General features: G+C 44.2%; 1 protein-coding gene across 1 annotated transcript; it reads right to left on the reverse strand.

Moving 5' to 3' along the window:
• Positions 1 to 1,619: 1,619 nt before the first annotated feature.
• ehmt1b (euchromatic histone-lysine N-methyltransferase 1b) lies at positions 1,620 to 24,000 on the reverse strand. Its single transcript, XM_079178764.1, has 26 exons — positions 23,958 to 24,000; positions 15,261 to 15,351; positions 14,641 to 15,164; positions 13,170 to 13,446; positions 12,869 to 13,017; positions 11,689 to 11,844; positions 11,404 to 11,475; positions 11,202 to 11,304; positions 10,520 to 10,657; positions 10,072 to 10,349; positions 9,508 to 9,740; positions 9,115 to 9,324; positions 8,917 to 8,999; positions 8,695 to 8,801; positions 8,375 to 8,497; positions 8,018 to 8,119; positions 7,258 to 7,362; positions 7,007 to 7,161; positions 6,689 to 6,859; positions 6,367 to 6,511; positions 6,192 to 6,269; positions 5,877 to 5,992; positions 5,530 to 5,616; positions 3,522 to 3,600; positions 3,210 to 3,385; positions 1,620 to 3,057 (listed from the first exon to the last, which is right to left on the reverse strand). Exons 1-26 carry the CDS (start codon positions 23,976 to 23,978, stop codon positions 2,868 to 2,870), a joined length of 3,969 nt encoding a protein of 1,322 aa, XP_079034890.1. The 5' UTR covers positions 23,979 to 24,000; the 3' UTR covers positions 1,620 to 2,867.
• Between the last annotated feature and the right edge of the window lie 641 nt (positions 24,001 to 24,641).

Raw genomic sequence — 24,641 nt, forward strand, 5'->3', positions numbered from 1 at the left:
ATCTGCTCCCCAGGATTACTGGAATAAATCCATTAACAGTGGAATAAAGCAGCTATTTGACCCTCGCACAGTTCATGCATGCATGTCTGAGGCACCAGGGCAGGGGCATCACAAAAGACCAAAAAAAAAAGAAAAGTTTCTCCCACCTTGGAATGCGGAAAGGCTGCTTCCTGTCCTGCCAGTTAAGGACCTCGTTATCAGACCGACCGTCTTCGATGCTCAGGGAGAAATTTCTCTGATTAAATTATCGGCTCTGTTTTCGCTGTCCGCCCCGGTAACCAGGAAGGGAGCAATCAGCGGCCAGTTTACGAGGCCTAAAAGGCCTGCAGATGTTACAGCTACTCACTTCCTGCTGGGGTCTCTTTCTTCACATTGATGCTACAGGGGACATGTTGGAACCAAATCCACTGGGTCTTTGTTTCTACAACAGCTGATTAGATTCCTGTTTTTACAACGTTCTTCTTTGGCTGAGTTTAGCTGCAGAAGTGGGACAGAACTAGGTCCATTTACTGAGGCACTGCACTAATGTGAAAGCATTATACATTACTTAAACATTTCTATTAGATGGAGACTCTTCTTCCTCAGCTTCAGAAGAAAATATTGTACCTTTCATTCTCTTTTTCAACTGCCATACCTACTAGTGGCTTTGCAGATTAAGTTTTTAAGACTGTGATAGATGACAGCTTTTCGTGGACTCTAAAAAACAGCTGTTGAGCTTGATAACAGTGTCAGCAGTGACTTCTCTTTGAGCCAGACTGAAACATCAAAACACAAACTGGATGGATTGCATTGGAACTTTGTCTCAGACATTCAATTCAACTTATACCTGAAACACTAATGACATCAGCCTCAGCTGTACTTTATAGTGCTAAATAGCAGGCGGTTGCACGCTAACACGCAACCAAAACATTACTCGCAGCATGTTATGTAATCATATTGTTATTGTCAGCATGCTGATGTAATCACCACTATGTGAATGTGCAACCAAACAGAGTCAGACTCTGTTTTATTGATCGTTAGCCATCGTGGTGACTCGACTCGTCTTTAATTCATAGTATATAAAAAGTTCCATGTATTAATGGTGCTGTATAAACACTTGTTTTGGCTTTTCCGCCTTTAAGTCGTAAAACTTGTGTAGTTTTGAATTGAAACCTGAACTCTGAATCCAGGATTATCAGTTGTTTAGTTGAAGCTTCTATCCGTTTGAAGAGAGTTCTTCAGCAGCTCTCTAAAAATCAAGGCTCAAACGAGATGCTTTGAAAATCCAAACTCATTAAAAGCACGCCGAGTGTGGGAAGTGTCGGCAGCTCCGATGCGACAGCTGCTCCAGTATTTCGGCGCCGGGCCCTGGGCCCCGTCTGTCAAATCAGAGCCGCTGCTGCTCGGTTCGTGTGGGTTCAAACTGACTGCAGGCTTCAGTTTGAAGATCTCTCAGTAATGTGTTTGTGGTTGACAAGATGGGGAGCTAAAAAGCAATCTCTCACTGGACATGAAGAAAATCTGCAAAATGACTGAGCTGGAGAAAGAGGCAATGTGAAATTCAACGTCTTTTAGGCAACATTGTAGCAAACAGGCCTTGCCTTCCGAGGAAAAACTGCAACAAGTAACGCGTGTCAGAATAAATGCATTAGTAGTAAATTTATTGAAAAAGATACAACCAATTAGATGGATGGTTCACGGTCCAGAAATATGTAACAGAACGTTATGAATTGCATTTTTTATAACCTTTTTTTTTTTCATTTATATCTTTCAAGACTTTGCACAACAGTCACTGCTTTACTAACAACATTTAAAAAGACTGGTTGGCTTCTGTCGGCAAAAATCATGAAAAAAAAATAGCCCAACTACAGTAACTACGCTTAGAAAAGTGGGAGTTAAAATTAAACATAAAAAAACGTAAAACGTTCTCTTATCTTACAAACTATGTTCACTTGGGTAATAAAAATGAAAACAAAAATAAAAACCTTTGTCAGCACCATTTTCTTGTTTTTAAACTATTTCAGTTTAATCAATTCTCCCACGACTCTGTGGCAGCATGCGTCATAAAACGGTCAACCAATCTATTCAGACTAGAAACGCCTCGTTCTTGAGGAATGGTACAGCATCTTTCTCTCAGACAATCTATACTCGCTCGAGTAGCAAAAAAAGAAAAACAGTCCACTTTTTTTTTTTTTTTTTGCACCGCGCCTTCCCGATCATTTTTAGCTAATCCATCAAATCATAATCAACAATGGTGGCAAATGTTGGGACATGTCTGATCAAACACTGCAGCGAAGATGAAGTGACGCAAAGAAGTGGCAACATAGTTCAATATTTATCTGCTAATCTTGCCGGAATGGTTCATGATAAACGACCGCAAAAGGTCAAACAAGTTAAGCCCAGCTAGACACTGAGGTTGTCTTTGCAAAAGACAACGATACCCTCATCCCGACCCCAAAGTTCCGTGATCATGACTCCATAAGAAAAGCCATTTATCAATTTCAACCCATAATCTTAAAGAAAAAAGACAAAATGCACAGTCGTCCTCCCCAGTAAAGTAATGTGTGACATTATGCATGACTGTCCTCGTGTCTCTGTGACTTTGCTGTGCGTGACGTCGCTGCCCCCTGCTGTTCGTGGTACACGAGGTGGAATAAAAAGGAGCAGTAAAGTTCTTCCAGGATTTGATTGTGCATCTGGTTCTGTGTGACAACATTTTAACGGGTTCTCACGAAGGTCCATGGTTTTTGAATCAGAAGTGAAGATACAGTACAAGTTCATTGATAAAAGTTCAGACAGGTGCATTGCGCAGGTGTCCTTGTGTGTCCCATCAGCCGTGCGTAGGCGTAGCCGAGCTTTAGAGTGTGTGCAGTTTTTTTTTGTTTTTTTTAGGAAGGACTAGAAGGACTGTTGGAAGAGCTGGTGTCTGGCGACGCACTGGGCTGCTGCTGGCCCTCCGGCGTGCTGTCGGCCTGCAGCGACGCCATGGCCGCTGACGAGTACTTGCACTTGGACGACCCGCACTCGCAGCTGAACAACTTGCTTTTGACTTCCCAGAAGTGATCGCCGTAATTAAATCTGAGAGAAAGAGAGGGGGGGGGGGGGGGGAGAGAGATAATCATTATAGAAAAGTACTGTCATTTAACCCAAACCTGCCTTAATCCTAAAAAAAAAGGTTGTGTCTAAAAGACAATGTCTTGAATTGGTCAAAAATAAAATAAAAGCGTTACCCAAGCTCCTCTCCAGCCTTGATGTTTTCACTGGCAAAGAAGGCAATGTGTGGGAAACGAAGGTCCTGGTGCGTTGTGAACACTCGACAGGCGAACAAGTTGGGCTCGCACATGTGATTGAGGAAGCGGCTGATGTTTCCATAGAAACGGGCGTCGATGCAGTATAGATCTTGTGGCTGGGAGGGAAGATGAAGAGACAGACTACTTTCAGCTGTGCACTTGCATCCTTCTTATCTAAACAGCTAATATACACATAATCAAGTAACTAGCAAATCATCAGAGGGAAGGTTTGACTTGTTTTAGATGCTTTACCTTATCATCCAGGCTGAAGAGGTAGGTGTCATTCTGCCTCATTTCTGCTTCTGCTTCCGAGATGATCTCACCTACGTACCTGTTCAAAAGCAGGCGACCCCGTCAGTGAAACCTTTTAATGACGACGGCGTTTACCACATGTCAAGATCTTTTTAAGGTTTATATTATCGAAGACTGCAGTTCTGAGATACGGAGCTTCAAAGAGTTAACATCCCCGCTGGTGAAGCTTTCATGTATTTTCAAATATCATTCTTCAGGTCATTCTTTATCACATAAATAACAACAACACACACACACACACACACACATTATTCAACACGGAAAAATCATGTGTGAGTGAACGATTAACCGTTAAAAGATATTTTACTATCAGTTTATCAAGACATCCATTTATCAGGTACGCTTTCTAATGTTGCACAGACCAGCTACACAAACAACACACACCAACAGTGAGGTAAACATGAGGGACTGATGGCTTCACTGAACCCTTTGAAGCCTCCAGGATCACTTTGTTAATGTGTAGTTTTGTAATGCACGATTTAAATACAAACGGTTGCTGCTTTATGAGTTGGAATTGATTTAATTGTATAGTGACGCTGCTTACACATCACATGATCACAAATGTAGCAGAGACAAAGACAATTAATTAAAAAAAAATGTTATATTAGTTCTCCAGAAGGAATAAGGACCTGGAATTAGTAAATTGTGAAATGTATTGTTTTAATCTATTTATTTAAATGCTAATTTATTGAACTGTCAAATTATTAATAAAATACTGAAAAAGTACATAATTAGAGAAATCAGGCAGAAGGCTGGCAGTGACGTGAAAAGATGAAAATGAACTCATTAACAGTTTTTGGACAAGAATTAAGCCACTGGATGACATGTTCCTTCATCACCACGAACACAGCAGCACATGTGTATTAATCTGTTACTGAATATAGCCCCCAAATGTATTTGCTCCTGTTTGTGTGAATGCTCAGTGACCAGCTGTTTTAGGACATTACCGAGCTTTTTTAAAATCATTTTCCTGTTATTATTTCTGCTTTTATTACTACTGCTATTACAGCTCTCACTATATGCATCCTTTCTGTCATAACTATGCTGTGACTATGTTGTAATTGTATCATGTTATTTATTGTGTAAACAGTACATCTATTGCACTTCTGTCTGTCCTCAGTTGCCTCCCTGAGGTTTCTTCCATTGTTTCCATGGTAATGTTTTTCCTTATCTGGACAGAGGACGTGGTCTGTTGAACAGATGGTGAAGCCCCTGACGCAAATTAAATAAATACATTGAATTGAGTTTGTAAAATTGAAACTATGTATCACTAGGTTGCTTAAAATATTTACATCTTCTGAAGGTACTGATGGACTCGTGGCTGAGAGATGGACTGGTGCCACTGACAATTAAAAAAAATAAAACAATAACACAAGCCGTATCGTATGCTGTTCAGACTAGAAGTCTGTGATATTGGACTATATGAATAAAGCTGACTTGACATATCCTTGAAGTTACTGCACTTATGATAAAACAACACAAAAACCTTTTATTAAATAAACAAGGTTTAGATCTGGAACTTATTTCTCAAGAAATAAAAAAGAAATGTTTTAGTGATGTTAGCAACACCTTTTTTTGAAATGGCACACAAACCCTAAATGTTGTAATAAAAAAATGTAATTAAATAAAAGCTGTCAGAAGTAGTTACAATACATTAGCAGGCTCGTGACTGGCACAACAGCAAAACACCTCGGCGACATCGACGGCACTTCTGAGTGTGAAAAAGCTGCTACCTTCTGTCAGGAGATGCAGACACTGCACGTGTGAGAGTAGCAGGCTTTGTTTTTATTTGGGGGGAAAAGTGATGCAACATGCCAGCTCCATGTTGTGCCCAAATAACAACAGATCAGCAAGGATGCAAGCTGTGGCTGCAGAGTATTGATGGTCTTTGTGACTCAAATCTGAACGGTGAAATATTATCAGTGTTTTCTTTGTGATCGGGACTTACTCGCATACAAAGGTCCCCTGCGGTATGTCTTGTACTGCACGGACACCCCAGCCCTTCTTACTGGTCCTCAAGAGCTGAAGCCTGGTCCTGGAAGATACACAACATCTTTAACGTTACAGTTTCTAATATTTTCTCTGAAGCAGATATTTACCTTTCCACACCTCACAGACTTAACGATGTAACGAAACGTCCGTAGCACAATTCTACCACCACAGAACTAAAGCAGCAAAACTGTCACGCAGACCAGAAACAGAAATAACTAGACAGAAGGAAAGATAACCTTCATTGGAGACAGTAGCAGGAAGTTTTATCTTATTTGTATTCACAGTGAGACCGAGTTGAAATACCTGATTCCGTTTTGCACGACGCGGTTCTTGCAGGTCCTCCAACAGGAGCACGCATGGTTGCACTCAAAGATGAGAGGCGGCTCCTCACGGCAGAATTCAGGTAGAAGACAACCTCTCTAAAACACACATATATATGTATTAAGATGTACAGTATATGCACAGGACATATCCCTCATGGTCATCAAGACTGCATGATTTATAGACATTATACACTAAATGGTGTGTGGACGCTCTGCTCACACACTGATGGGCTGGTTCGGTCGGCCACATACTTTCTGATACATCGTGTTAAAAGAAGACTGGTGTGTCTCTTACCTTGTCGTACCAGCAGCGCAGACTGAGTTGCCCACACATGCAGATACTTGTCGAACAGTCTTCTTTACAAACACAGTACTGTGGATTAAGAAGAGAAGATATTATTGGGCTCTTCCCAGAGAAAAGGATATCTTTGTTTCCGTCAGAATGCCGGACGAAAGGGTTCCTAACGCACCTGTAAGTGCGTTATGTTCCGGTCGATGTTCATGGGGGAGGTGACGCAGTTTTCGGGGATGTATTTGTAGTCATCCGGGTAAGGTTCACTGTCGACAGAGTTGACACAGGGAAGGGGAACCCTCTCCTGTCCCAGAGCTATGTCACTGTAAACAGAGCACACGTCGGTCAAAACAACTCTGATGGTCAAAACTGCAGTGTTTTGCCATCTAATTAGCCCCGAACTCGTAGATGTTTCCACTTGTATCCACTGCCACATGCCCTTCCCAAAGCTGGCCCCTTTTCTTTCCAAACGCTGCTATTTTCATAGTATAATTTCCAACCTCTGAAGGACTTTTTCCTCCACTCGAGAGAGCCTGGTGTTCTTGGCGTCCCTCTCCCTCCTGTTGGCCTGCAGGGCCGCCCAGGCCTTGGAGTTGTGGCTGCAGCAGTCCGGAGGAGTTTCTCCCTCGCGGTTCTTCAGAAACACATCTGCTCCTCGAGTCAGGAAAAGCCTGAGGAGACCACATTCTTCCGGTCAACAACAACAAGCCACTTCTGAACAGCTTTTTCAAAGAAAATGAAATCTTGTTTTTAAAACTACAGTTCAAAAAAGTAACTTATTTGATTTTAATTCTTTCTTCCTGGAGGCAGTAACTCACGTGACGCATTCTAAGCGATTCTCCCGAGCAGCGATGTGTAGAGGAGAGTCTCCGTGGATGTTGACAGCCTGCAGGTCGCAGCGGGCGTTCAGGAGCAGCTCGGCGATCTCCACACTGCCCGAGAACGCTGCCCAGTGAAGGCAGATGTTCTCTTCCTGGACGACAAAACGACACAAACCAGCAGTTACACAATATCGGATCCTTGTGTGAAGCATGTGACACACACACAGTGGACAGACTCCTGAGCCAACCTTGTCCCTGATGCTGATGTCGGCTCCTTTGCACAGAAGCAGATTCACTTGGTCCACATGCTTGTACTCCGTCGCCCAGATCATGGCTGTCCAACCTCCGTCATCCTGAGGAGAGAGTAATACTTTCAAGCTCAGCAAACTGATCAACATGGCAATTATAACTAAATATGAAACTGCACTTTTACCCACTTTGTTCATCCAAAGACTGTCTTCACTGCCCTAATGGATACCTTGTTGCAGCAGAGTCAGACATTTCAAAGAAAGACGAGTCCTTTCTCTGAGCTCTGCATAAGCACCGCGTCTGTCTAGATCTAATATTCCGGCATCAAAGTGCCTTTGAAGAAGGCATAAAGTCGATATAGAACACTTACATTTAAATATTCATTGTACAACTTTAGAAAAACATTAAGTGGAGCCACTCTCCAATCAAATTGAGTTATTTTAGTCACTCATCATGCCTTTGCAGGTGGCTCAGAGTTAACTGAGCCCTTTAAATTCAATCAGCTGTACGGTCATAAGTCTTCCAGTCAAATCTCAAAAACAAATTACTGCTGAGGCATTCTTAACAATCAGCTGTACGTTTCCAACTACCTTATCAGACACGTGCATCTATGCATGGTCAGACAGCCAGACATGTGACCCGCTAGCGGAGAATGTGATTGGACAGCAGCATCAAATGCGACTGAATGATAAGGTGGTGCATGATGACATCCCTGAGCAAAAGCTCATATCTCATAGGAAAATGTGAAACTGCACCAACCTGACAGTTGATGTTAATTAATCCCGTGGACAGAAGGTGCTCAACGATGTTGTAATGGCCAGACTTTGCCGCTAGATGGAGACACGTGAATCCTTCAACATCCTGAGAGCAACAGAGAATTCATTATTAATTATCAGTTATTGACAGTTTATATATATATACTGTATATGCATGTGATAAAATAATGAATATGTCACTTTAACATCTTGAATCAAATAAGTTCTTTTCAGTTTTTTGTATTTCATTTGGACAAAAAGAAAACAAAAGGCACCAGTGTGCCGGCTGACAAAAGATGAAAAGGTCAAATTACTCCTCACTGCAGCCGGCTGATGAAAGAGAAACTAGATGCAGGTTAACCTTGTGCATGGCGCTGGCTCCAGCTCTCAGCAGGTACTGGACCGTCTCCATGTAGTTGTTCTCACAGGCCTCCATCAGTGGCGTCCGCTGATCTTCGTCACACATGTCCAAGTTCGCTCCCGCCTGAAGTGGCAAATGTCAGACAGCGGTTAGAGAACTCAAGAGAGCTTGCCATAGTCCTCAAGTATCACATTTTACAAGACACAGAATGACATTTCTCATCTTAAAACAATAAACCAAGGATCTAAAACCAACCGTATTCATGAGCACAGGAGTAAGTACAGGGCAGGACTGGAAGACAACCAGTAAAGGACTCCTACCTGCACGAGCATGTGGCAGATGTCTTTGTATCCTCCCTCCGCTGCAGCGTGGAGCGGGGTGCGTTTGTTCTGAGATTCCATCTTAAAGTTAGGGTCGATACCGTCCACTGGAAGATAAATGGAGAAAAAGCATTTACATAAAAACAAATGCTAGATGCATACAGAGAAAGATACAAACAAGGTGTTATGTAGAACAGGATCGATGAGGTAAGGTTAACATACCCAACATGAGCAAGACCTTCTTGAGTTCTCCCTGTTTGGCCGAGAGGTAAAGCTGTTTGGGGTGAAAACGCAGCTTCTTGGGCCTGAAACACGCACGAGAAAAAAAACAAGTTAGTAGGTTGTCCATGTTTGTCTCAAAGCTACAAGCTCTTTGGTCAGTCGGATAAATCATGAAGACAGTCTGGTGGTAGAACGAACTTCTCTGTGTCGAGCGCCACCAGGATGCTCTCCAGAGTCTCTCTAGGCGGTCCTTGAGGGACTGTAGGTGGCGCCGTTGTTCCCAAACCAGTCAGCAGTGTTGGCGTCCTGGACGAACCAGGAACGGCAGAGGAGTCGAGTGCAGGGCGAGCAGACAGCGAGCTGTCGGCCCTGCCGCTGACTTCAACCCCCACAGCCAGACGAGAGGAGCTGGGATAAAAAGGAGAGGGTACTTCAGAGGTGCGGTGCATGACGGACTTTTCTTTGGGGCTCCGTATTTTATTGCTGCCCTTGAACATGAACGTTACACGCCCTCCAATAATCATGTCTGGTAACTTCCCGCCCATTGTGACCCCCCCCCCCCCCCCCCCCCCCCCCCAGGCGGTACTTCACCTGTCAGTGGTGGTGTCCGCTCGGCCCTCGGGGACCCCGGGCGTGGCGGGTCCGTGTGCGAGCGCGGGCGGCACGGTGGAGGTGGTGTCGGCATTGGCGATGGTGACCTCCTTGGCCTTGCTGGCCTCCTCTCCACAGTGAGGACAGAAGCTTTGACCTTTCAGCACCGAGGCACAAGCACGATGGAAACGGTGAGAGATGCTGAGGTCCGGTTGGCACTCCATGAAGGTCCCCTGTGCAACGAAAAGCAAATGAGTGGATGACTACTATGTTCACACAGGAAACCAGGTTACTGTGAGAGGTTAAGGCAGGAAATCAGAAACATGAGCTGTAATAGTCTGAAATTACTGATTTTATTATCAATTCATTCTTTTTGATGAATTGTTTCATGAAAATATACAAACCAAACAATACTTTTGCAGGCAATCCGTCATTCATAGATATGCTCTGAATGTATACTGCTGCAGCTGTGCCTCTATTGGTCCTATGCTGGTGCAGGCACCTCTATCTCTGTGGATAGTGCTGCTGAAGCCCTGACGTTAATAACAGACAGTGTGCACTCACAGCCCTGCAGAAGAAGCCACAGCCGGGGCAGCACTGGTGCTTCACCATGCCGTTGCGGTGGTCCTCGCACAGAACCAGCAGCTGAACCGAGTTGGAGGGACGCATCATTTCATGTTTCAGTATGGCGCCCTGGCAGCGGGTCAGCTGTCCATCAACGCTCTCCGTGGCCATGCACTTCCTGTCTGCCAGCGTGAGGATCTCTCGACTCTTGGGCGTCTCCATGCGGCAGCTGCAGAGCGGAAGCTCCTGAGCCTCCTCGATCACCGACCCTGAAGTGTCTGCAAACAAACAAAGTCAGACGTTCACCTTCATCTACCTCAGCATCAGATTAAATGAGTTTCAGGGTAAATCAGCAGAAGGACCCAACGCCCTAAATCATACGTTGGCTGCCAATGTAGCAATTAAAGGAAATGGTCTGACATTGTTTCCTCATTTCTTCTGGTCTCACCTTTGTTCTCTGAGGGAACCGTCGGCTCTTGGGGCTTGTTGAGGTTGACGGGATCAGGTGAGGAAATCTGCATGCGCTCATTCCCATCGGCCACCTCGGCCTGAGCTGAAGCCTGAGGCTCATCCACTGCTTCCAGTTCTGAGCACAACGATAGTGATTAGTAAGAAAATGCTTCACTGTTTGTTTCCCATCGCATTTAAGAAAGTCACAAAAAGGAGAGAAAGCGATGCTACAGTCAATCAAATCCTTCTCATGTTGATATTTGAAAGAAAGCGTTTCAAGATCTGTACGACAAAGCAATTAAGAAACACAGAAATCTATAAAGTAGTGCAACAAGTGAAACCAACTCACACTGCCTGCGATGAATGAGTAAGTGTGAACTGGATTTATTCCTGTTTCTGGTGGCGCTGCATGTCCTCACTCGGCCTCGTTGATCAGCACAAGTGACGAGTTCATTTTAAATCTTTAACCACAAACCAGTTTGCCATCTCTCTTTTATGTAGACGACATTCTGCACACATTTCTGAGCTCATAATCAGCTTGACGCTATTGTAAATACTGCCAGTCAAAAAAATGTTTCCTTTAAATGTTTAGCCAATAAAAACAGATGCTCATTAGTGGATCACAGGTGAGCAACTGGATGAGTCTGTACAGGTGTGGGTGTGACAGGAGCAGCGCTCACCTTTGGCCTTCATCCGCCTCTTCCGTTTCTTGGACGGCCTGAGCCACGCGCCGTCTCTCTTTATTTTCTTTTTCAACTTCTTCTTCAGACTGGACTCCGTGCTCTGAGGCAGACGTATAGAGAGATGATTTTTTTCAAACTCTTCTGTCTTCACTCAAAATACTCCTAAGTAGTTGGGCTGAGTAGTGATGGCGGGTCTTACCAAGTCGGACTCTGTGCCCTCCTCCTCTCCCTCATCTTCTCCAGACTCTTCAGACTCCTGCTCATCTCCCACCTCCACGGCAAACAGAAAGCAGAGTTCATCACCAGCGTTTAACACGAGACATATCGAAACAGGCTTCACTCGAATGCATTACAAGAAGACTGTGATACTTGGATGGAAGTACGGTTTCACTTTTTCAGCTGACGACAAAACAATTGTACAATACTGCCATAAACATAAAAACAAAATGACGTCAATAAAAAATAAAACGTTTCTTGTTCCAACCTGAGAGATGGGTTCAGATGTGGCTTCCTGTACAGCACTGACGGGTTCTTCTGTCGGATGCTGTCGCTCCTCTTCCTCAGACTCCACCTCCTCGGACTCCTCCTCTTCAGATGCATTTTCGACCTTCTCGCCATTGATGTTTGCTACCTCTTTAGCCTGCGAGACGAGAGCGGACGAGGTGACGATCATAACGATCTCAAAATATGCTGGAAAATAATTATTTTTGGTTCAACTGAAACTTATCAAAGTCTGGCATCAAATGTCAGACTCAAAAACTGATCATATGTTTGTCCACTTTAGACAGATTTGTTTCATGTACGACTGCTTGTGTTTAGGTGCACAGAAGTGCACAGTGGGAAAAAGTGTGTGTAAAGCGAGCACATCTCTCTCTGTGAATTAAGGATTTATTTTGTCCAAACCAGAGTGAACAGTGGAAAGACTGACCAACATGGTTTTGGTGAGTTTCATTTTGTTTCTGTTGAGTGAAGTGTGTTTTACAAAGAGTCAACAAGACAATTAAGGTAATCTTAGTTTGGTGAAAGAGAAAAACTTAAATTCAGAAGGCGTACGGTTTAATAAGGAAAAAAAGGTGCAAGAATATTTCCTGTCTTGACATTTTATGAGTTTATTTTCTCTATTTATTAGACTGAAATGTGAATAAACGTGTGCCCGTGTGCACTTTTAAACTTGCCAAATGAAGTGATTTTGATTAGTCGTTAGTGAGATATCATGAGATACCAGCCCAGTGGCTGAATAGAGAGATCACTTAAAGGCACAATGAGAAGGATTTGTCGGTTGTGGTTTTCTAAACGCAACAAGTTGGCCCCTCGTTCCCAACCAAGAATTGGGAACGAGCTTTTTCCACTTGGCGTTTGGCTTCACGTTATTGGCGGTTTTATCAGCGATGTGTCAGCCACTTTCGTGGCTTCCTCTTGGATGCGTGCTTACGGTCTGGCACCTCGCCGCTACTTTTTAAATAGAGGTTGATGCCCAGAAACGTCCCGAACACAGAACAATAAGAACATCCAGGCAGAGGGCAGGCAGACACCCACTCTAAGAGGGTCATAAGTGATGATGATTGAGAGGGATTTCTTTTGGGTCTACACATTGTCGTCCAGGATAATCCTGCTCATTGTGCCTTTAAATAGTGTTTGTTTGGATAAATGTGAGGAGCACAGACCTGCGGGCTCTTGGCAGACTGGTGTAGTTCGTTGAACATTTCCAGCACAGTTCTCTGCTTAAGCACTTTGGTTTTCTTCTTGGGAACCAGGCTGTACATTCCCATCCTCCTCTTCTTCTTCCGGGACGAAAACCCTCCTGAGTACGGACCTACGGCACAAGAGAACAACACGCACGTTAACAGCAGAACCGTCAATCGAGATGATGCTCCGGTCTGATTACTTTATCTCTGAAACCCGAGAACAAAGTCAGTGTTTCTACGGGTCAGTTTCTGTCACTTGTGTTACTGGAGTCTGTCTGACCTAGTTGGAGCTTGACTGGAGCTGGAGGAGCTGGACAAGCTTGAGGAGCCGCAGAAGCCGGTGGAACCGGAGGATCCTCGGGAGCCGGAGGTGTTGCGGGAGGTGCTGGTGAAGCCGATGAAGCGGTTTGTGCTGAAGCTGGAGTATCCGGTGGACTCTGAGGTAGATGGTTCTGAGCGGAGGGCTGCTGCGAGGGTTTCTGAGCATCAGGTACAACATGAGTCTCCATTTTCTCCATTTTGGCACTCTGTGCTTCTCTTAATTCCCTGTTAAGAAGCTGCAGGCAACAATAACCAAAATCAGTTATGATTATCGTGTAACCAAGGGATTTAACTTGAAGTTTATTTGTTACAGGGAAGGCTCATTGTCCCGTATGTCACACGTTCAGTCTAATTTTCACCCTGATGTTATGTCCACATGACCACAGCGTTACAGTAAAATAGGTCCTCCTGCAACAAGCACAGCTCAGAAAACCACCTATTTATAGAAAGTAGTTCATTGTGCTTCATCTTTCAGCTGAATTGTACTGTGATGTTTCAACATATTACGGGATTTTCTTTTTGTTTCAAACATGAAACATTTTAAAAAGATTTGTAGTTTAGTTTTGTCTGTTGTAAAAGAACACAGTTCACTGCATCGAGCAACAATGTCATCATCTAACATTAGGGCTGCACGAATATGGCCAAAATGATAATCACGATTATTTTGAGGCGGCTGGCTGAAAGTTTAAGAAGTGCTAGATTTAATATGCAATGGAGTTTTCTATGAATGGAGAGCACATTTTAAGTGTCAATCGTGATCATATAACTGTGGGATACCAAAATCGTGACAGAGATTAATATTCGATTAATCGAGCAGCTAAATTTTACGTGTGATTTTGCACACGACGACACTGTATGGCCAAACCTATGTGGACACATTGTGTACTTTGGATCTGGGGCTGTTTCTTGTGGTCTGGGCACCTTACTTCCTGTTTAAAGGAACCATAATGCCACAGGATACAAGACAACAGTGTGTTTCCTTTGTGGCAACATTTGGGAGAAGACTCTTTCCTGTTTCATGCCCCCCCGTGCACAAAGACAGGTCCATGAAGAAATGCTTTTCCCAGTTAGGGGTGGAAGAACTTGACTGATCTGCACAAATTCAACCTCATCCAACACCTTTGGGATGAAGTGAAAAAACTGACTGTGATCCAGGTGTTGGACCTCACTAATGCTCTCGGGGCTGAATGGGAGCAAATCCCTGCAGCCGGGTTTCAAAATCTGGTGGAAAGCTGTTACAGCAGCAGACTAATGCCCATGGTTTGGACCAACTACCACATGTATGGGTGTGATGGGTGTGATAATTGAAAACATTTGCATTCATCTTGCAAGACTGATTTCAATTACTTCACCCGAACAGAAAGTAATGAGAGAAAGAGGCAGGAAACACTTGTGATTGGCTGATGACGCCCCAGATCCCGGCGGTTTACCTTTTGTGCCGGGCTGACAGCAGGTCTGGACATGGTCTTGCGCGCTCTGTGTATCGTGACGGCTGCTGGAGCCGGGGCAGGAGACGAGGCCGTGCCGTTCTTAGTGTCCGGTGTCTCCTGTCCCGACGTAGTCCCTGTACTGGGGTCAGTCCTTAGCGAGCCTGAACTCTGCGCGCACCCAGACGCCGAGGCCGGGGGAGATTTGGCCGTGTGTCCCCCCGTTGGTGAGCCCGAAGGCAACCAGTTAGTCCTGTGAGGGGAAACTGCCGAACCCGGCTTGGCTGCAGAGCCTCCGTCCTGCTGCTGCTTAGTGAGAATGAATCCGTTGCTTCCAGTAACAGAACCGTGCGGCGGCTCCACGTCCGACGTGCCATTTTCGTTTAGCAACAGCAAAGTCTTGTTGTTGGCGGTCGCTGAGCCGTGTGTCGGGCTCTTGTGGCGCGCGGCGTCGCATTCGGTGCCGTTCAGCATCGTCTCTGCTGGAGGGGAAGAGGACAGCCTGGCAGCTACCTCTTTGTCAACATCTACGGAAGAAAGAAAAAAGAAGAAGTAATGCAAACTACAATGTAAACGGTTCATTTTCATGGATTAAGAGCTTTCAAGGTGAATTTGACTAATACCTGGTTTCTCCTCTCCGTTGCTTGCGGCATCAAGTTCCTCTTTCTTTGTGGATGCACCCTTATCCACGCTGCCCTTGGCTAGACCAGCGGGCTGATGACAAAACAACACATGTGTCAAGGGAAACCAAATTTAGAGCTCCGACTAACGATTACTTTGTCGTTTTCAATCAATCGGTTAGTTTGAAAATAGTTTTAAAAATTCCCATCACAAGTTCCCAAAGCCCAGGGTGTCCTCTTTAAATCATTTGTTCAGTCTGAGCAACAAAACCCGAATACATGAAATTCATGATATCAGTGCAGAGACAATTCCTTGAGTTAATTCATTAGTCGATTGACAAACTATTTTCAAATATCAATTCATTGTTTAGGTCATTTATCGAGCACAAATACCAAACATTCTCTGTGAGGATTGTCTTCTTTTGTCCTTTTTATATCAATGTAAAGTGAAAATGTTGATGTGCCGAAAACAATTTAAGACTATGATCAATGGACTAGTTGAAAAAAATAGCTCAAATGATAATGAAAAGAATTGTTGCGGCCCGAAATGATATACAACTGAGAAAAGCAGCAGAATGTTTGCCAATGTTGCTCGATTATCAAGATTGCTGTCAAGTCATTTTCTATCAACTGACAAACAAAACTGAATCCGGGCCCAAGCATCAGTATCTGAATAAAACCAACTTCGGTCTATAAACCGAACGCTGCGTCGAAACCTCTTTTCAGTAGCGTGTCTTTGTCAGGACCAGAGACTATAGAGTAGGCCGAGACAATGAGGGCGACCCCCATGCACTCTCATTGTCCGTCTTCTCTCTCTCTGTGTGTGCCACAGCCAACCAGGAGAGCAGGAGACGCACGGCCCGAGCGTCAAAAGAAATCTCAGCCACCCACAGACCGGCTTTACGTCTCACAGGAGGCAGCCGATGAAGAGGCAACACCAGGAAATGTAAAACTCTCTCTTCCTCCTGAGCAGACCGTCAACCTTGTTCTCGCTCTGGGGGGAAAAAGGGGCCCAAAGGACAAACAAGAGGCCCGATACATCATTAATCCACACATTTAGACTCGATGTCAAAGGAAAGGGGTCCTTGAAGAGCAGCATTCCTTTAGGACTTATCAGGAAGATTTACCGTCCCCTTGAGCAAATGTGACGCTCATACCGAGCAGAATGAGACTCATAACAAGGTGGATGCACAGACACGTGTGCTGCTTAAGGCTAGGGTCTTATCTAGCGAGTGCTAAAAGCAGCTCCTGAATCTGATCGTCTCAAGTAAGCAGAGGAAACATTTTCTCCCAATCACAAGACCTGCGAGAGACAGAGACCACTAAAATCTTCATTATAACAGAATGATTCGAGCAATTGAATTCTCCTCTCCGAGAGTCAGACCCTCAGATTTAACAGAGAGCGTTTGTCCTGAAACCCGCACACAACCGGCTTCCCAACTAACTATGAGCCACCAGGACAGAGTTCCCCAAATCATTCTCCAAACAGCAAGAGGGTCAGGCCAAGAGCCGGGAGCCAGGAGCACAATATCTGAGGCTGTTTCCCAAAGAACATCTAGTCTGGGACAATCCTCTGTGGTGTCTGATCTCAAGGCATCTAGTGAGCACGTGTGAGGGTGAAGACAAGAAGGCTCCTTCACTTCCTCATTGACATGGACTGAGGAGAGCCAGTTACAACAAAAAACAAAAAACACACCAGCCTCAGCCCTCCCCCTAGTGGTAGAGAGTGGAACCCACACACTGGAGACAGAAAGGAAAGGGGGGGAGGGAGGGAGGCAGAGAAGCCTGTCTGCAGATCTCCGCCATTTCGCAACCAGACTGTTTACTGACACGACGCGGCCATTGCAGCGCTGTTCCACTAGATGGAGAACGTAGGGGTCTGGAGGAGCGTGGATGCTGCTAAAAGAAGCTCCAAATGAGAAGCCAAGCCTCTGAGTGTTGGTCAGGAACCTTAAGAAGCACATTAAAAAAATGTATATCTGTTAGAATAAACTAAAGCTCCAGCTGCGGCTGCAGAACTGAGGCTACAATGGCCCAGAGGTTTACATTCCAGATTAGACCATTAAAAATAAGCTTAGTAGTAGTATTTGAAATAAGCTCTTAATAGATTAGATGTAATATTTGAATGCTATAAAAAAGCATCAATCATGTGATCTTCAGATCTACTGCAGGAGGCCTGAAAACTAAAACACAAACGCAACACACAATCAGCTGACACACTTATCACACGAGCAAGCTGCTGCTAGCACCCAAATGAGATAAAAAAAAAACGACTACATTTCACACAGCCTGAGAAAAGACAACAATGAGTTATAACGCAGTGATCCACAACATTGATGCCACATGATTCATTAAAGTGAAGCAGGATCTACTGGTGTATCCTCGACTATGGGCTGTGAGGTCTTTGACCAGAGGGTGGTTGTCCACTTCTCAGGTTGGGTTGTTTTTTAGAGGCCCGACGAGGTAAAACTACACAGTGTTTCACAAGAAAGAGGCAGCACAAAGGTTTCTTTGTTTGGTTTTTCCTATCTCCTTGAGACCCCTCAGATTTATGTTGCGGCCCCTTGAACTGTCACGACCGCATGATTGGAGACCACTGTTCTAAAGAAATTTGGTAAAAACATTCTTGGTTCTGCACATTATCAACTCTTCCTGGCGATCATCTAATGATCTGATTACGCTGACCGTGCTACCGCAGTGTTCCCAGTCTGCATCAGGCCCGTCATCCTTCCTCTCCCCCCTCATTTCCTGTCACCTCTCCGCTATCTAAATAAAAGGCAAAAACATACCAAAATAACAACATAAAAAGTAATTAAATAACAGACTGTTCTGCATAAAAATCCAGGAATCAGCCAATAAATAACCTGTCCATTGATTAAGTGTGCAAGCTGACTGACGCTAGGCCTGGCCCTCAGCCAGAGAGCTGCACAGAAGATCAAAGCCGGTAAACATGGAGTCTCACGCCGCGGCCTAACATGCATCCAGCCTGATGTTCCAGTGTGTTCCTGAGCACAGAGCCTGAGCTGCACAAACATCCAGTCCCCTGAGACATCATTATATACCAATCGCGAGGGACGGAGCAAAAAATAAAAGCACGCTGGATCCAAGATTTTAAAAATCTACTCTCAGGGTAGTTTCCACATCTTCAGGGAGGTCAGACGTTCGAGTTACATCATCTCTCCCGTTCTGTGACTGCTCCGGATACAGCTGTTCTCCAACAACAGGATCCAGCAGAGCCACGCTTAAAATCTGTCTTTGATACAGCGGCACTGCTACTAAAGAGAAAAACCCTGCTCCTCGAGATTCAGTCCTTGATTTGGGGAATCAAGAGCTATCAGTCTCTTACAAACTGAGAGACCATCTCAACGAGAAGACAGCAAGGGCTCAAACCAACTGATGGTGACTCTCATAGAAAAACGGCTAAAAGGAACTGAGAAGCGAGACTAGAAATCACTCCTCAGACCATTCAGAGCCAACCAAGGGTGAAGAATATAAAGCAAACATGTCTTCTCCCTAGTGAGCCTCCAGGAAGCATCATACCTGCTTTCTTCTCATGGCCTCCATTGAGAAGAAGAAGGCGTCAGAGAAAGAGAGAGAGTGTGGGTGTGTGTGGGAGAGAGAGAGAGAGAGGGAGAGAGCGCGAGAATGTGTCGAACAGATTGCTCCTCTTTTCCTTGTTCGTTCCCCGCATGCACATTCACCTCGCCGGTCATGTGACCTGGTGGCTCCCTCTGTCGGTCCTCCTCTTCAGAAGGGTCTCCACGGAGCATGCTCAGTCCGTTCAAACTGTAACACCGCTCCATTTCTGTGAGCTAGAAGACCTTGTTGCCACTGAAAGGCATCCGCGGTATAAATACTGCAAATCTACAGGACTGGAGAAATATATCCTGCTAATGTTTTCCTCTCACGTGCTAATAGTGAGGTCAAATGTAGTTTTTGTAGCCAGAACCATTTTCTCATTTTCCTTTTTTGTGTAAAATGCAAATATATTTGGTCATTCACGTTTAGGGGTGGGACGGTTTAGGGCTTCAAAGCAGGTGTGTATGCACAGCCACCTCAGGAGCGCCAACTGAAGGAGGAGGCAAAGGCCCCAGAAGCAAACCAGATGGCAGCGAGGAGGCCGATTAGCAATGGTGGACATCGGGCCACATCCAAACCTCTAAACAGGAGAGTCTTTTGTCTCCAAGGCAGAAAAAACCCAGACGCTGCCAGGCCGTGCTACAGATGTTTGAGTCACAGAAATGAAGTAACAGACTGAGCTGCTATTGAGCGAAAGGCCTGAAAATAAAATCCAAAAGCAACCACAAAGAGGACCTGATGATAAACTCAAAAGTCTTCTGTTGTCCTCATTAAGAGAAGTGAATACAAATGTACAATCCCAGTTTAGCACAGTGCACCTTTACAAAGGCTTCCTGTTTTAAGTTCTCTGTTGGAGATTATTTTCATTATAATAATCTGTTGATTCATTTTCAAATCTGTCCATTTAGTCTATAAAACGTCATTAAATAGTGGAGAGGAGCTATCAAATGTTCCCAGAACACACTGTGTTTATCTTCTAATGAGTTTGTCTGTTCCAAAATCCAATGACATAAATAAGAGAAAAACCAGCAAATCCTCACAAGAATTGATAATCAGAACAGTAGCTTGTCACTTTGCAAAGTGATACGCTTCTTCTCCTCAGGCGTGGTATTCAGTCACGTAGGAATGCAGATGGACAGATGTTGGTGGCTTCTCCCGTTTCACAATGTGAACACTGAGAAACAACCTTGTCTTGACGTACAGGCTGAGGTTGATCAACTTTCAGGGCTCAATGCGCAAAAATAGGGAAATAAGTTATTCCCTCCAACCACGGCAGAGTTGCAATAAAGTGAAGACAGTGAGATATCAGTAGATACTAGATACTGTAGAGGTGAAAAGGCAGTGAACACAATACAGGCTGTGTTACACCCACAAGACAAAGAAGCAAAGAACAACAGCTTATGCCTGAGGGACACGACCTCATCACGTACACATAAAACAATAAATGGATTATGCAATACTATAATGTGAAACTGGAGTGAAAATACGATTGGATGGATCCATTGGATGGATTGCCATGAAATCTATATAACGTCAATATATTGCCCAACTCTACTGTAAGTACTGGAAGTGCCGGGGCTCGACACTTAAAGCATATCGTAACTTCTCTGATAATGCTACATTGTAAACAACATTAATACAAGTGAAAGGTAGCGGTTAGCGGCCGGTGGGCAGCACAGTCCAACTTGGCTAAATAAAAGAGCAACCGGCTAACGTACGGAGGTTGCATTGAGTAACATTATGATGCGTTCAAGCTCTATTCAGAAACATTTGTATTGGGACAAGGTAAATCATATTGTTATCATGATGTGTTCAAAAGTAATCTTGCAAATCTTGTTTTTGGCAAGAAACCTGAGGCACACCATCAGAGATTGACTGATTGAAAATGCAAGCATGCTAACATGCTACACTAAGATGTAGAAGAACAGAATTGTATCTTCTGCTCGTTACTTTGGCTGTAACCTAAAGGTTCGACCCTGAGTCCTTTACAGTACTCTTTATTGCTACGGTATCCTTTTAAAATAGCCTGATAATCAGACTGGATTGCTACTTGATTTCACCTCAATCATTGAGTCTGACATTGTGTTCATGTTAGCTCATTTCTTCCTGGGAGGGGTTATTTTGTTCTGTTTCGCCCTAAACAATCATAAGCCAGTGACTCATCCGTCCCACTGACGCCACTTCATTCATCATAGCAGCTGCAGGTGTGGTTGCTAGCACCAGTTACCCTAATGTTTTTCATATCGATCCAAAAAATATGCAGATTTAAGAATAGTTGGCTTAGTCAACTCAAAACAACCTCCACAGCTGCATCAATCTCAGCTACGCTCATTAGCATTTCCTGTCACTATGTTTCATGGACCAAGCTGTACATGTAAGAAGGTGAGCACGTCTCCATGTGGGCAGCAATTCAGAGGTTTGCAACCAGGCGACAGATACGACAGACAAGTTTCCATGAAGGTTTAAGTTCCCAAAAGAATGACTTCTGATTTTTTTTGTTCTTCAAATTAATTTATCGACCTGAATCAGGTTCATGTAATCATACCCGAGGGATCATGGTCCGGTGCAAAGACAATTCATCAATTAATTCACCAATTAATGTGGAACCAAAGTTCCATCCGGAAACTTTTAGCCGTAGCCCGTTAGCAACATATCTCTAGCAGAGAGTGTAATATTAGCCAGAGCTAACACAATCTCAGCAATTCTTTTCCAGGTATTGGTGTCGGGTAGGAAACAAACTGTATCGGAACAAACATTCAAGTGTTTCTGAGATTGTGAATTGATTTAGAATCACAGAAGATAAGAATTGTGATTCTTATTTGTGGTGAATTCATCCTCTAACCGCTTGTGATTAAGCGGACTGCACCATATCAATCACACCTGGTGCAGGGCTCTGCTTAATGAATGTCACATGGTCAATGACTACATGCTGGTTTGTTTCTGGCGCTGAGTCACCATCATACCCAAAGAATTCTCAGTAGATGTACGAGAGGACATGACATCAGCTGGGTGGCATCTGCCAACAATGGCCATTCCTACGCCATGTAGTTCAACTACAGGAGGAAACAGAACTGCTCAACATTCAACCAACCCTCTTCTCCTGATGCGTTTCCTGTATGGACACACACAAGAACTGAATGCTGAATGACACACATACACTCCACTGAGTGAGCAGGAAATCAGGAACACCTGTCTGATGTAGTGCAAAGATATGCAGGAGACCTAACCTCAAGCTGAAATCTATCCCTTTTTCAGTTAAAATATGATAATTACGGTTGTGGTAAATTGCTTAAAGGGGTGTTGTTAAACATTAAGGATGGTGCTGTAAAATAACTTGCTGTTAATGTGCCGCAAATCTGCCCCTGGGAAGCCAAATGCCATCTGTACCAGCAATTTAAACGAAGTCTGTTCAAACTAAGGCCTTCACACAGGAAGTAACACGTGTTCCACTGTCTTTGTAAGTCATAGCTGTGAAATCACCAGCACACATTATTATGGCTGCTCAAAATAAAAGCAGCATCTTTATTGATTAAACAAAGACTCGTTCTATTCAGCATTTGAAAAACTGGAACTTGACCTTTTTCCTTCATAAATAACTTGAGCGCTAATCAACATTTTTGGCGATTCATATTCGGTCAGTCGACTGATCTATTAATTGACTCATCGATTCAGCAGGACTAGTCATCCCGCCCCTTCATTGGGACTATTTCTATTGGTAAAAAGTAGATCCAGTGAAAAGTGATGATGGGGTCTCGTGATTTAGGGGCATCGTTTCTAAATACATAAAGACATGTAGCTGCATTTTTCAATGCGCCTCCATTGTATTATTTTAGACTCTAAAAGTAACATAAGATAAAACTCAAACCATCTACATGGCTGAATACCGCCAGAGGTATGTGAGTAAATGTCTTTTTTTTCGTAATTTGGGTGAACTGACCCCTACATGTGTCAAATGCAGCAACACATCTCACGAGACAAACTTATGAGGCGCAAACCACAGTGGCTGCTCAGCTCGTGCCCCACACCTTTCTGTACTACACCTCGCTGACGAGCACATATCTCAACGCTGCTCGAGCGACCTCTGCCGAACAAGAGCGGATCTCCCAAAAAAAAGAAAAAAGAAACAAAAGACTTGCGGTTCTGACACATTGGAACACTTCTGTGCCTCTGTAGCCAAGCTATCGGTTCACCCAGTTCATCTTAACGGGTTAAACCTTATTAGGACAACATCGCAACTTGTTTCAGCAGACCGTGGACCGGTTTACGCCGACAGAAAGCCATGGCTATAACTGCAGATAGCTAACAAAGACAATACTGCAACAGGAGGAAGAAAATCACCAAAAAAAACACAAGTTTAATGTGAAAACATAATCATGCAACGAGCATCAAAGCCGGTTTCAGAGCTGGCGCCATATGTTTACAGTGGGAGGTTGCAGGCAGCACTGCCAATGTTGCCTTCATTTGACTGCATCAGTTATCATGTAGCTAACAGACTGCACAGCATAAGGGGAATACAACATTATCAGCCGGGCATAACACGTACTGTTACACATTGCGTAGAGCTTGGCCTCCGTCGTTCAAATAAGATGTTAACCCTTTCAAAAAATCAGTTTTTGTGTGGATTTGAGAAAGTGTGCACTGTCCGCTAACTAGCACGGCTGCTAGCAGCTAGCTAAACAGCAGTATAAGAATTAGCCACCAGTGAGCCGGTGACCCGACAATACGGCTAAAACCACGAATAACATCGGCCCCAGCTGCACGCATATCTACCTCCAATTTATTTTGAACCGCTAAAACTGGACAGAAGCAGGACAGTGACGTGGGCCTGGAACATGAATAACTAAAGCTCGGCTCCACAGCCCACAGCGCGCCCGGGCGGCCAATTCAGGTTCCGGGGCGCAGCATCTTCCTGCACATTCAGCTGCCCTCCGGTCCAGCACAAAAGCAAGAGACTGCGGGCTGGCAGCGGGCAATTTACGACAACGCGACACCTCCACGCAGACAATTCGCCCGTTTACAAGCGGGGTTCTGGCTGCCCGGCGCGGAACATATTTCCTTAGGCCCGGAAAAACAATTAGAAAGTAAAACGAGCTTAGCGTTGATAACGCTCACAACACTCACCTCGGGTCCAACCGAAGCCATGGTGCCTGGACGTTAACTCCGCCCACCCGCGATTACGTCACATATATCGATTTGCAGCCGGAGTAATACCACACCTGGGAATATGATTGTTTGTTATAATATCAATAATAATAATAATAGTAATGTTAATAATACCCTTTAGATATTAAGATCACAGAGAAGTGGATTGTGTATTAGTCTAACTACAGCATTCAAACATACTGAAAAAGCTGCATCTCAATAAAAAATCAACAAAGATATATAGCTACAAACATACAATCCATTATCTGAATGCAAACAAAAAATGGCACTTGATTAGAACAAAGCCATGTTAATATCATACCTTTGCTTTTATTATAGGGCAACTCAAACAATCTGCTATTCAGACTCGTGTAAATGCTTACATGGCTTTAAGGACACACCTTTTCTTTCACTTCTATTGTAGCTTATTTACCTTGGCTTCATTAAACAGAATTGCCTGAGAAAACGCCTGACCTACTGAGGTAAACCTGGTAATCTTATTCTATGAAGCACCCCCCTTTGCACTCGTTACTGTTAACTTTGCTTCGGTCTTGCTGTTGTGTCCGTGTTACACCAGCAGGTGCCCTCCTTTGCTTAGTCTTCACTCAATAACAGATATACTCTCCAGATGTTCGGATTCCTCCTCTCGTCTGTGTTTATGCC

Source organism: Pholis gunnellus, assembly GCF_910591455.1.
Source record: "Pholis gunnellus genome assembly, chromosome: 18".
NCBI classification, from domain to species: Eukaryota; Metazoa; Chordata; class Actinopteri; order Perciformes; family Pholidae; genus Pholis; species Pholis gunnellus.

What these genes read in the sequence shown, in the direction of transcription:
- ehmt1b (XM_079178764.1), bottom strand. Translation starts at nt 23,978, where the DNA reads ATGGCTTCGGTTGGACCCGAG. An exon ending in GTGGCTTCTTCTGCAGGGCT is followed by an intron (nt 9,741 to 10,071) that starts GTGAGTGCACAC and finishes TTCGTTGCACAG; the next exon opens with GGGACCTTCATGGAGTGCCA. An exon ending in AATCGCTTAGAATGCGTCAC is followed by an intron (nt 6,860 to 7,006) that starts GTGAGTTACTGC and finishes TGGTCTCCTCAG; the next exon opens with GCTTTTCCTGACTCGAGGAG.